At 36.0% G+C, this 13,963-nt stretch overlaps 1 protein-coding gene across 2 annotated transcripts; it reads left to right on the forward strand.

The window, feature by feature from the left end:
- Positions 1-8,631: 8,631 nt before the first annotated feature.
- On the forward strand, positions 8,632-11,000 carry LOC122064814 (putative disease resistance protein At1g58400). Of its 2 annotated transcripts, XM_042628588.1 has the most exons (3): positions 8,632-9,113; positions 10,095-10,617; positions 10,714-11,000. In XM_042628588.1, exons 1-3 carry the CDS (start codon positions 8,675-8,677, stop codon positions 10,748-10,750), a joined length of 999 nt encoding a protein of 332 aa, XP_042484522.1. In that variant the 5' UTR covers positions 8,632-8,674; the 3' UTR covers positions 10,751-11,000. The 2 variants fall into 2 exon arrangements, with proteins under 2 accessions (XP_042484522.1, XP_042484521.1); XM_042628587.1 differs by having other exon boundaries at positions 8,632-10,617.
- The last annotated feature ends 2,963 nt before the right edge of the window (positions 11,001-13,963 follow it).

Raw genomic sequence — 13,963 nt, forward strand, 5'->3', positions numbered from 1 at the left:
TTGTTAATTAAGAATGCAAGAAACAATCACCCTTACAAGAATATATATATATATATATATATAAGTGGGGGAGAAAGAAATATATTGTGATCTCTAAGCACGTTAATGGAATCTTCACCAGTGAGTTTCAAGGGAGATCAATCGATGCTTAGGATTGAGGTTCGGAGAGGATCCAATTGGCCACTAGCTACATGGCAAAGCCCCTGTTTCTTGAATGTTTCAAGAGACAACACCATCAAGAAAATTTGGATCTATTAAGGATATGGAAAGATTTGGTCTACTCTGAAAATAAATTGGTCCTTCACAGAGACTGGTTTCCACTAAACCCATTAGAGATTCGTAAAAATTAAGAATTCTAGCATCTTTAACGGTAGCAAAAACTGCACTATTTAACCCTAGCAGAGTTAAGGGTTTCAAAGCAACTTGAACTAATCCGATGTGGATAAACTTAAATCCACATTCTCTATGGTTTTGGATCTGAGAATTGGTCAGGAGTTGAAGTTGTTCTTGATAAGGTAAACTGTTAGTATCACCTTTAATAAATTCAATACTGAAATAAAAAACAGAAAGTAGTGACTGCCATCGAGCAAAGATCTGTTTTGAAGCTAAATTATTCACATCTTTCTCAAGGACATCTTTAGCCACTTTACAGTCGACATGAACCAAAAAATGTTGGTTAAGAAGATCACTTTCAAATTTAGTTATACACAAAACGAGTGAAAGAATCTCATTTTTTATTGTGGAATGCTTTTGTTGGGTGGAATTCAAAGTACCAGAAGTAAAATGTACTGAAACTTCTTTGAGAAAGTTAGGACATCTTTGCTTCAAGATACCACCGTATTCAAATTCGGATGCATCCGTCTCAACAATTTAAAAACAATCTGGTCATGCTAAGCTTAAGCATGGAAGCTCTTTAGCTTTAAACTTAATTTTTCTGACAGAATCAGTATATACAGTTGTCCAAGGTTCAGGCTGCTGTTTAAGCCAACTGAACAAAGGTATGACATCCTTTGCTAAATCCTTATAGAATTTAGCAAATTTAGGCTACCAAGAAACCTTTGGAGTTGAGTCTTATCTGTTATCTCATTAGGAAATTTATCCACAAACTGAATAGCTCGTTCTATGGGAATAATTGATCCAAAAGAAATGTAATGTCCCAAAAAGTGAACTTTAGTTTGAAATAAAATTATTTTCTTTATATAGACAACAAGCCCTGCATGACGTATAACAGAGAAGAAAAGATTTAGATGTTTTCAATGTTGAAAAATGTCCTGAGAGTAAATAAGGACATCATCAATATACACAATTATAAACCATAAATATTGATTAAAGATTTGATTCATTATAATTTGGAATTCAGATGGAGCATTCTTAAGACCAAAAGGCATAACATTCTATTTGTACTTACCGAATGGGACAACAAAAGCTGTCTTATACCTATCTTGTTCTACAATATGAATTTACCAGTATCGTAATTTCATATCAAACTTATAAAATACGCTCGAAGCGTATAGTCGGTTGAGAAGATCCCTCTTATTAGGGATAGGATACCAGATCCACTTAAGAACCTTATTTAAAAGTTTATAGTTGATGACCAATCTGGGTGCACCTCGTTTAATTTCAACATTATTATTTACATAAAATATAGTGCAAGTCCAAGGAGATTTACTAGGTCTAATAAGACCTTTGGCAAGGAGTTCAGAAATTTCCTTCTGACATGTTTCCTTTAAATGATCAGGCATTTAGGCTGCCCAAGCTTTTGTGGGGATTTGGTTTTCGAAAAAGTTATCTTCATAAGGAAGAGTAACAATAGGAGTTTTCCTAGACCAAAATCCAGTAGGAATTTCAGAACAAACTTCCTCTTCAAGTCGAGCTTGAAAGTTTTGAACACTAACTTGAAAGGTAAGGTCATCAATTTTATTCTGAATGCTCTTTTGTTGAATTTCAGTTGATAAAGAGCATATAAATTTTTCTTTGGACTGTATTTGAGTCCTGATTTCATTCGTTGTATGAACCTTAGGAGATTCGATAAAGTGAAAAGTTATAGGATGATTATTAACCACCGAATGAAGACTGACTGTGTCAATCTGTAATGGATACAACTGGGACAAGAATGGAGTGCCAAGAAGTACGAATTGAGAAAGTCCTTTTACCATAATAAAAGGAGTCTTCAGGCAGTGTCCATTGTTACAGATAAATACAGATGGGAGCTTATACTCAACCCGCATTCTATTTTCGTCAGCAGTAACCAATTTCTGAGTAGTCTTCTCAAAGTATTGCAAAGATACAAGCCCTTCATTAATACAATTAATATCTACACTTGAATCAATTAAGACAATGGTTTTTAGGCTAAACTCTCGATTAATAACAATGTCAATCATAATATGCCATCGAGGAGTTTGAACCTGTTGAATTGTTAAGACTTGAGCGTCTTCAGAAGATACTACAGCAGGAGTTACAGAGGTACTAGCTATTGTATTTTGAGTTGCTAGTAGATCCTTGAAGGAAGCTTCTTCTTCGGAGTCTGGCTCAAGTAAATGTTGTTCATTATAAAGTTCAAGAGTCTAAATTCTCTGTTTAAGACTCTTAACTTCATTCCTGACCTCATTTAGATCTTTACAAAGTTCCTGAATAGTAGGTTCATGAGTTTGGGAGGTAGCCTTGACTCAATTGATTATAGTTTTGAAACTATAATCTTGAACCGCAGGTTTAGTTGCAGGAACAGGGCTTGACCGAGTAGTATCCTTTACTAAGGTAATATACTCATGTAAGATTTGAGCCTTAGTTGTAGGATCGATGACTTGGTCAATTGCCTTCAAGAGGAATGACTCTTTGGTTAATAAAAAAATTAAGCCATTTTCTTTTAGCAAGGCTTGGTAAGGATCACAGCTACAATGTGGAGTATGAGATTTAGACTCAGAGGAATCATTGTTGAACTCAAGTTGAGCAATATCTTGATCTGAGTCAGACTCACTGTTAGACTCAAGGTCAGTCGAGCTGTATAGTAAGACCTTCTCAAGATTTTGCTTCTGAGAATCATCAATTTCTAAGGCATTGATTCGAGCCTTAGTTCAATAATTATTCTTATAGTGTCCTCTTTTTTCACACTTATAGTAAACAAGAGGTTTTTTAGAAGGAAAAGTGTTTTGAAGACGAGATTTCAAAAAGCGTTTCTTAAAGAAACACTAAGGCTTAGATTTATAATGTTTAGCCTGATATTTAGGCTTAAAAAACCTAGAGAGTTTTCTATGAGTCTTCTTGGATCCTGGAAGACGAATCTTCTCGAATCCAAATTGTTCACAGAAACCTCCAAGTTCTCAGAATCTAGCTTGTCTCTCTTTAGAAAATTGTTTTTTGAGCTTGAGGTCTGTACAGAGTTGAAGACCTTCATTGTATATTTCAGCAGCTAATTTCCTGTAGGTATATTGTTCGAAGGGAGTAGTGCCGTTTTGCTTTGCTTTAAGTCTATACCTTACCTTTTGAGCAAATAAAGGAGGTAGACCAGAGATGAATTTTTCTTTCCATGTGGAGTTATTACAGTCATCTCTAGTAAAGACCTTAACAAAAAAGACGTCTCTATACCATCTATAATGAGATAGTGTAGGACAACAGAGATTCATTAATTGTTCTCTTATTCGATCAGCTAAAATTTCAGCTAATCCAACAAAATGAAGAGTTATAGTATAAACTAAAGTATTAACCGCATCTTCCTGATTGACATAAACAGTTCACTGGGCAAAATTATCATCAGCAAGTTGTTCAGTTTGTTGTTGCGGAACACTGGTCATAACATTTATGATTTGATGTCTAACTTCTTCAGACAGATAAAAATCCCACCAACCACGAAGTTGGCCAGAAAATCCAGTTGCTATCATTTTAGCAACATCAGAATCAGATGCTTAATTAAGTTTAGCCGTTGTGGCATACATAAGCATCTAATTAAAGAGATTGATGATTTGGTATTCAAATAAATCATCAATATTTCACTCCATAATTGTATTACCATCAATCAAAAAATTAGCAGATTCTCCTTCAACTTCAAATTGAAGATCTACAGGAGAGGTCAAGGGTAATAGTAATTTGTCGGAGCGGTAGGCATAACTTTACGAGCTTTCCTCATAACTTGATTTAGTTGAGGAATAGGCTCAGGAACTGCTACCTGTTGAGGTAGGATGGACTAGAATTCTTTCTCAGCAAGTTCTATTTCAGAATCAGAAGGTTCTGCTAGAGAAAGGTATGACCTATTTTTCTTTGTCCTCTAAAACCTGAAGTTGACTGAGACGAGTAACGATTTCATCAAGAATAGTGGACTCAGTCCTTTTAGTTGGAATATCCAAAACTGGAGAAGGTTTAAAAAGGACAGACTGGTTGCTTCTTAGTTGAGAAGCAGGGACTGGCTTTTGGTTACTTCTAGGTTGAGAAGCAAAAGCTGGCCAAATGGCTTTATGGGTATGCTCAATTTTAGCATGGGAAGTAGATGGAGTAGAGGCCTTTAAGGAGTCTACAATTGTCTCAATATGATCCGTCTGACTTCCTATAGACTGAAGACATAAGTTAGTATAGTTGTTTTATTCAACAACTTGACTAAGATGAAATTCACTCAATAGAGATGAAGTTACTGGATGTTTTGAGGGGAACAACCATCTGATTTGTGCCTACCTTTAAGACTTGGAAAGGAGAATGAACAGATTCAATTTATGTTCCTTCTTTGGTGATATAAGTGGTTGATACCTTCTTGATCACATTCCCCTGTGGAGGGTTAGGTGAATTTTCCATAAGGTGTATCTTTAACCACTGAATTTGAATAGTGTTCTTTAACCCATTTTTCATGAAGCACTTGCTGCTCAGAATTTGAATAGTGTTCTTTAAAAATTCTTCTTTTTCTAGCATTCCTAGCAGACTTATATTCTGAATAAGGAATCTCTTATTTATTTGGAAGGGTTCTTCAGAGATATGAAGCATACGAATACCGGGTGCTTGCATATCAGAAAGTGTTGGTGATGAAGACCTATTTTCCATATCAATAGGATCAATAAGAGGCTGATTATTAGCCGGAGGAGATTCTCTTTGAAGAGGACCATAGACAGGTTGATTAACCTGGGAAGGTGTACGATTTGTACCCTGAAAATTGATTATTTCATCAAAATTCTCATTCTGAACTCTAGACGTTGAAGCACGAGAGGGTGCTTGAAACGTTGGATATTCAGAAGAAGAAGAAACTACAGAAGAAGTAGATCTGCGTGAATTATCAAGTCTATGATCAAAAGTATTTTCAACATCACCTGAAGGGAGTTGGGTGATGCAAGATGGAATAGTCCGAATGGGTGGCTGAGGTTGAGCCACAGAGGTTAAAGTCCACGAGTCAGGAAGGTTTATCTCTGACCATCTAATACACCAGGGTATAAAGACTTGAGATCGGTTAGAATTTTCCTGGAAACAAACTGTTTGACCACGAGGATCTATAACCTTAGCATTAGGGGCAACGGTAGTCATTACCTTGCAATAGATACGATAAATAACTACGAGATTCTGAGTTCCCGGAGCTATATTGTATCCATATGTCTTTAAGGAGATGACAGCACCATCAAGAATATTTGGATCTGTTAAGGACATGGAAAGATTTGGTCTACTCTGAAAATAAATGAGTCCTTCACAGAGACTGGTTTCCATTAAACCCATTAGAGATTCATTAAAATTAAGCATTCTAGCATCTCTAACGGCAGCAAAAACCGCGCTATTTAATCCTAGCAGAGTTAAGGGTTTCAAAGCAACTTGAACTAATCCGATGTGGATAAACTTAAATCTATGTTCTCTATGCTTCTGGATCTAAGAACTGGTCAGGAGTTGAAGTTGTTCTTGATCAGAGGTAAGAGTATGAGTGCTTTCACTAGTCTTAATGACATAGTCACTATGAAAAGCAAAAGCTCCTTTATGGTATACCTCAGATTCAAGTATTCTGGGAATGGTATAATTGTTAATTGTAGCTTCTAAGTTTCTGAAAACTACTTCTTCGGAATTGTGGACTGGGTCATAAGTCCTTCCGAATGTGCTAGCCTCAGAAGAGGATGACCTCCTTGAACTGGACCTAAAGTATAAAGCCATTGTTTAGAGGTTCGAGTCAACAAAGGTTTCAGTCAATATATCCCACTGTCAATCCCGCCTACTGTCAATACTATTACGCCTTCAAACACCTATCCACAGCAACACAGCTGAGTATGACTTAGGTGTAGGTTGACACGACTTGGGTGTAGGTTTATATGACAAAGGAGAAACACTACCAACTTAATGGTCTTTACGACTTTGGCACCTTTTCAACTTGGCTCTAATATCATTTGGAACCTGGATTGAGAGAGGTCGGACTTAAACGGTGAGGGAAGCAATTAAGTAAAAGATTTGCCTTTTCTTAGATTGGAGTTCAGCAAGATTAATGGTTTGTTCGTTCAGAAGCTGAGAAAAGTAAATAGGATCTTGAGGATAATAAAACAAATAAAACTCAATATAAGAAGAAGAAATTTCTAACAAGTTATCTAACTAAGCAAGCTGTTCTTTTAACCTTTTAATTACAAACATAATACATAGAAAATGAAATTATAAAAGGCAGACTTACATATGATCTTCGAATTACAGATTTGGACCCGAACTCTTGAAGATAGCACACAAAATTACAAAGCTCTTAAAGACAAACTCACAATATTCACACACAAAGAAAAAAATGCTAAGACCTAGTAGAAATTCTCGTAGTAAATATTTTGTGGTGTCTTCCAAGAATGAGGAGCTCCCTTCTTATAGATGGTGGACACCAAACTTCAACAAAATTTGGTTGAGGAATGTTGATGGGCCTTAATGGAGATGGCGTTGAATAGGCATCTAATCAATCAAAGGTGACTTGGGAATAGCCTAAAGATAAGGTATTCTTATCACAAAGTTGGGACACCTAATAAGGTGTGGGGTCTTTGTCAGAAGCTGATAAGCTTCAGCCAAAAGTTATATTGTCTGTAGTCTAGGTGTGTGACTGACCATAAGCCACGAAAAGATTCTCTGGCATTCCATGTGGGGGGAACCCACTGTTTTCCAGAAGAGTCTTAAATAGGTGAATTATTCAAGTGTCTACCCATGACACTCACTATAATACGTTTATAGTGTTGCGTGACGCATGCCAAGATGTCAGTCTGACTAGAGTGGCACTAGATGTGGATGCTTGACATTTGGCAAGAATCAAAATTGCATTGCTTATTCCTTAACTAAATCAAGATAGTTCCTCCTTGATGAAAACCATAACAAATAAGATAAAAAAAAAAAAAATGAGGAATAGGCATTGAAAAAAAGAAGAAAATATGAAACAACAAAGAATTCAGGGCTGCTCTTGTTTTACTCATGACTACTCTTGTTTGGACTTATCTGAATGGCTAATCTAAGCCATGAACATTGCATCACATGGTAGGGATAGTGAGCTTGCCACTGGCAATTAGAGGTGTCAAAACAAAGCCCGAATCAATAAAACCGACTGAAAAAACCTGGATCGAACTGAATCAATCCTTATTGGGCCGGTTTTGGACTAAGGTATGATAAGACCGATTGAAAATCAGACCACATCAAATCGATAGATAACCAAAACCAAACCAAACCAAACCTTATGAAAGCTGATACAAAAATATCATTGATGATGAATTTATGAATTGGTGAATTGATTATCCATTAATTCTAATATTAATGAAAAAATTTTTTGTTGTAAGAGAAATTGTTAAAATCAATGAATATGAGGTTATGAATAGGGAAATTGATTCTACTATAAAAATAGAGAGTAGGGAAACAATATTAATTATCTTCTTGTTCACTTTGCAGAATTGGTTGGACGGTTAAATGAATGAATTAATAGTAGGGTTAATTTTGTAGTTTCAATATTAGTTGTCTTCTTAGTAATTAGATATCCATTAGTTTCAATATTAGTTATCTTTCCTCATAGTGATAAACAATGATTTTGCTCTAAACTCTATTGATCTAGGGGTGTTGAATGGTTGTTTCCGTTTCAACCTAGGAATGCGGGAGACCTAAACCAAATCATTAAGGAACTTTGGTTTCGATCGTTTTAGTTTCAATTTAGTATGATTTTGATTTATTTCAAGGTTTTTACAATCGTTGATATCGATTTAAATCGGTTTATTTTTTGGGTTTGAACCATACTGAAATCTTTATTCGTCATCTATAATAAGGAAAAAATTTGTAAAACACTTTAAATCATCTTCTTAAGTCAAACTAGTAGACAATTAGGAATAGAAAATTAATTTGATGTGTTCATGTTATAGACTGTAGTTGAAAAATATTTAATATTAAAAAAATAAATCATTTTTTATAAATTAAAAAATTATTAAATAATATAATATAATATAATAATTGAATAAATCATTGTTATAATTTTTTGGTAAGAGTTACAAATATTCTTCGGTGGCCTGGACTTTTTAAAAGAAACAATAATTGAATTATGACTTTCTTCTACTTAATTTTCTACGATGGCCTATACTTTCTTTGAAAGAAACAATAATCAATTATGACTTTCTTCTCCTCAGTTTTTATAGTGACCTTGACTTTTTGAAAGAAACAATAATTGTTTATTGAGAGATCAAAAAAAAGATAATGATAATCTTGAATCAGTATCATCTCCAAAAATAGATTGTAGATGGCAGAGGCCTCAGTGAAATCCTTTCTGCAAAGATTAAGTTCCCTAAAATTGCAAGAGAATGAAGCTTCTCCAGGTCTGCAAGATCAAATCCAAAAGCTCAAGAACAGAGTTGAGGAGATTGGAAACTTTCCTGGAGAAGTAGATACTAGTAGCAAACAATATGAAGGATTGGTTTGCAATTGGGAGAGCAATTTGATAGAAACAGTGCATGATGCCAACAATTGTATCGATCAATATGTCACTAAGACTACAAGTCGAGATGGGTCTGACCAGGCACTGTCAATTCTGCAGTTTCGCAGTGAATTAGAGAAGATCGATGCACGCCTTGCCGGAATTTCACGCCCAATGTCTCAATCCAATATGCCGTCGTGGCCGACATCGGAAGCAAAAGAGGAAATTGGGGAAAGTTCTTCTACCAATCGTGTTGATGTAATAGGTGAGGAATGTCTAGACCCCTTTGCATCAAATTATAGAAACTTGCCTTCTTATCTCAGATCCTCCTTACTCTACTGTTCTCTCTTCCCTAAGGGAATACGTAGAGGAAGATTGGTTCGGCTATTGGTGGCTGAAGGTATTTTCCAAGAAAGAGCAGGGGAAGTCATGGAGGATATCGTTGAAGAAAATATCAACCAATTAGTTGAACAAGGAATGCTTCGAATTAAAATTAGCTATGAACATGAACTTAAAGTTGTCCACCATTATCGTAAAATCTGTCAACTTAAGCTGCAACAAGGAGAACCTATCAATTGGTTTCTGAGTTCCGATTCTAATTTGCCTGAGAGTTCCAGCATTGTTTTGGTCCAATATCACGGTGAGACTATCAGGACAAGCTTGGATGATGATCCAATTCGATCATTATTTGTCTATTGCACACGGTATTCACAAGGATTAGTTCCCTATGAGTATTGGGTTGAAGGCATTCCTGATGATCACTGGGCCTCCATAAGAAGTGCCTTCCATACCTTTAATTTTTTGAGGGTTTTGGAGTTTCATAATCTTAAAGTTAAGAGCTTGCCAGAAGAAATAGGACATCTGATAAACTTAAGGTATCTAGGCTTAACAAGTTCAGCACTGGATGAGATTCCAGAGAGCATAGGCAATCTTCTAAATCTACAGACTTTGGATATTAGATGGCCTGGATGGCCGAGGGTATTGCCAAGTGGAGTTCTGAATCTTGCACAGTTGAGGCACCTTATGTTGCCAAGGAATGGAATAAAAGTTCCCTCAGGTATAGGCATATTAACAAACCTCCAGAGTTTAACTAATTTATTTATAAGACCCGGCATCATCAAAGAGTTAAGAAGTTTGACTCAACTCAAGAAATTGAAATTGAGGGATGTATCAGAAGAACATGGGAGTGAGCTCTCTGCTTGTATTATGAAGATGACAGGACTCCTCTGCTTGTCTATGGATTCAGGATATGGTGAAAATGAAATGTTGCCCACATTGGATCCGTTTTCGCCACCCCCGTTTATGAGACACCTCAGCTTATGTGGGCATCTAGTTGATATTCCTGATTGGGTTTGTTCCATGGAGGGCCTCACTAAGTTAACCTTAGCCTATTCTTTTCTACCTGAGGAAGCAATTTATGTACTTCAGTTTCTTCCTAACTTGAAGCATCTAAATTTGGGTGGAGCCTGCAACAGCAAACAAATAAACAAGGAATTTTGCAAGGTGGGTGGATTTCCAAAGCTAGAGACACTCAGAATCTGTTCACGTGATCTAGTAGAGTGGACTGAGATAGAAAAGGGGGCATTCCCAAGCTTAGCATTCCTCTTCTTCCAAAATTGTCTACGGTTGATGAATCTTCCAGAAGGACTGCAATATGTCACCACACTAAAAGAATTGATGATCGTTGCCTTGCACCCAGATCTTGAACGGAGGTTGAAACCTGATGGAGGCAAAGAGAATTACAAGATCAAGCACATTCCACTAATAAGGTATTATACTTCCTAGTCATCTATTAATGATTGATAACTCTGTTTAGGATTGATGTACGATCTGATTTGAAATTCATTTTGATGGGTTATTTGTAGAAGCAGTAGAGCCAAGTTACAAAAATTACTACTTTGAAAGGCTCTTTGGTGGTCCAAGATCAGTTTTGTTGCTTTCATGGAGGAGGCATCAGATTAAAATCTACAAAAGTTCACGATACTCTCTCCATTTCTCGGTGATTTTACCTACTTTTTTATAGGTTTTGGGAATGGTCTAATTTTCAAATGGTGGCTCTCAAGCTTAGAACTTACAGATACAGTATATTTCTGTTCGATAAACACTTTATTAGAATTGAAAGTCTATATATAATATATCTCATATTTTTAGGTCATTTAAAGCCATTTCTATATTGGAACACCTCTCTTTGGATTGGTCAGGTGTGGCTCCAAAACTCATCGTTATTTATTTGCTATGAAATTTCACTACTTCAAGAAGAATATTACACCTACGAGTAAGCTTAACCATCCATAAATCCATACAGAGAATGGGGAAGGGAAGAGGGTGAAGGTGGCTTAGATTGGCATGGAAAATGGTCAATGAAATTGGGTATTTTCCAGCCACTGGGATGCTCGACGTGGCATTCGATCAATGAGAGGTACAAACTATTTTCCCTAATAAAGAAAAAGATACACTGATACAAAAGACAACACAGAGTAAGTACACATGGCGCATACTAACCTTACAATCATATGAACAGAATCATATCATACACCGGACGAACAATTTTCTTCTCATCTTTAATTAGATTTATACTCAGTTTTATGAGACATAAAATAAGACCCACAAAAAGGAAGGAATTTAATCGGCCAAGCAACGTATGGAACCTCCAGTAGTAGATGACATAATTATTAGATAGGTCGATCCCTAATTCCAAGCTTCAACTCCACAAAAGCTACCTTGTCCTACACCTTCCCCCACCACCAGAACCCAGTTAACAACACTCTCTTTTAGTTCTTACCCATAATTTCAGTCTCACTTCGAATTAATCTTCCTCCTCTTCTCTTCTTTGCTCCTTCAGTCCAAATAGGTTCCTTAATTAAGCAAGTAATCTCCTTTTTCATTTTATTTTGATTCTGAGCTTCTGGAGAGATTAATAACGGGCACCAAGTCAACCTTTTCTCAACATTCTTTCTCTCACCTAATTAATTAATTAATTAAGCAGATACGCCAAAGTCACAAACTTGGATGATTCTAAATCTATGAGAGAGAAACAGCTAAAAGCAGTGCTTTTAGAAAAGGTTTCTTTGAAAGAAGGCTCGCTCATCATCTTTACACGCAATGTAGAGTTGGGAGTTTGGCTTAAGATGGGTTTTGAGATAGAGAATGGGAGATGATCGGGTTTTGAGAGAAAGAATGGGAGATGATCGGGTTTTGAGAGAGAGATGGGTTTTCACTATATAATTACAGATATAATAAAAATTTTAGATAACAATAAATATGAATAATGGAACATGAGGGTACTGGCAGTGGTGCGGGTTCGAGTCCTGGGAACCAGCCTTTCTGTAAAAGGGGGAAAGGTTGTCTATCTATATACCTTCTCAGAACCCTGCTTAAGTGAGGGAAGCCTTTGTGCACTGGGTAATGGCTTTTTTTAAGGGTACTGTCAGTGACATACCAGTCCTCCCAATCGACTATAACTCATCATAATGAGAAAATGTTCAATTAAGAAAAACTAATAAATAACAATGCTTACAACACTTTTTTTTTTCTTTCAAAAATCTCTATTTTCTCTACTAAAAATGAAGAATAAGACTGGAGTTTCGTGAAAAAAATAAGCTCTTTATCGGATTTGAGCCAATGACTAATGTTATATGAAAGCTACGTGACTCTACCGCTGAGTTAAAAATGCCCATTTTATTCAATTCATGAATTAACCCACTATGAGTCTACTTCCACGTTTTACAAAATGATGTTTCAAATCTTGCCTCAAAACAAATTTTTGCAAGATGGGAAGCTCTTCTTTCCATCTTTGAATTTACAATTGAATATATTAAAAGAGAATCAAATTCTATCCCTGACTTTCTTAGTCATGAATTCTTACAGGGCCAATAGCAAACTATAAACCTCCTTCGGATGGCTCCCCCCAAGGAGTCCACCGCTTCCAATTCCCTTATCCGCTCAAAATCCAGTTATGATATTGCTGCCCTCCAAAACCAAATGGTCACCCAAAGCCAAACTACCCTTGCTTCCTCTCTTCTTCCTTACTCCCATGCTGTTGTTCTCTCTTCAGCATCAATACAAACCAGCACTCGCTCCAGTTCCAGTCTCCAAACTACCCAAGCAAAAGCCAAAAGCCAATATTTTACAAAATCTCTCAAAGAAGACCTTTTTATCATTGAAGATGTCCTAACAAATTTTGTAGACGCACCTCTCAAAATTGCTCAAAAGATTTTTTACCAAGGGTGGCATTTCCACTTTCTCCCCCACAAAGACCCAAGAGTTCTACGAATACAATGAATGACATTTTCAATCCTCATGGACAATTTACAATTGTCTATATTGATGATGTGCTCGTTTTTTCTAACTTGGTTGAACAACACTTTAAACATCTCTGGATTTTTTATCAAACTATTAAGACAAATGGTCTGGTTCTTTCCAAAAGAAAAATGGAGTTTTTTCTTATATATATATATATATATATATATTTTGAATTTTTATGTCATTTGTGTCTCTGTTACACAATCAGGATTACAAAATTTCGATTATTCTTTTCAAAACTGATTTCACTTCTTTTTACTTGCAACTGTACCGAAAAGAAAAAAGGAAAGTACTAATATGGTAAGGCAGTGAAGCATACTGATGGTTTCTTACAAGACCCCTTCCAAATTTGATAAAAACTCTTAAAGAGTGATTGTTTTGATAAAACTTCAATCTAGCTAAGCAATAGAATTATTCATATCGGTGCCAAAGCCCCAAACACATTAGCAAACAAGCTATCCAAATTCAGATAAAATTCTAAATAAATGACCATATAGCATTGTTTAAGATTGCATATGTTGGCTCCAGGGTCTTCACATATTAGCAAACAAATGATAAGTTTTGGAATCAAGAATTATTTGGCGAACAGATGATATTGCTCCCAACAACACCAATGCAGAGAAGATTACGGCAATGAATGTGTTTATCCAAAAGATAAGATACCTTTTGGATGGTTGAAATGTCATATTATAAAAAACCATTGGTAAAACAAAGTCCAAGGGAATGCACCCAAATGCTCCAATGAAGGCCATAATATCTCCAAAGAATGGAAACATGGCTGCGATGATTGTAGCCACAACCACTGAAAGAGAC

Source organism: Macadamia integrifolia, unplaced genomic scaffold (assembly GCF_013358625.1).
Source record: "Macadamia integrifolia cultivar HAES 741 unplaced genomic scaffold, SCU_Mint_v3 scaffold1775, whole genome shotgun sequence".
Taxonomy (NCBI): Eukaryota; Viridiplantae; Streptophyta; class Magnoliopsida; order Proteales; family Proteaceae; genus Macadamia; species Macadamia integrifolia.

What these genes read in the sequence shown, in the direction of transcription:
- LOC122064814 (XM_042628587.1), top strand. Translation starts at nt 8,675, where the DNA reads ATGGCAGAGGCCTCAGTGAAATCCTTTCTGCAAAGATTAAGTTCCCTA. An exon ending in AAGCACATTCCACTAATAAG is followed by an intron (nt 10,618 to 10,713) that starts GTATTATACTTC and finishes GGTTATTTGTAG; the next exon opens with AAGCAGTAGAGCCAAGTTAC.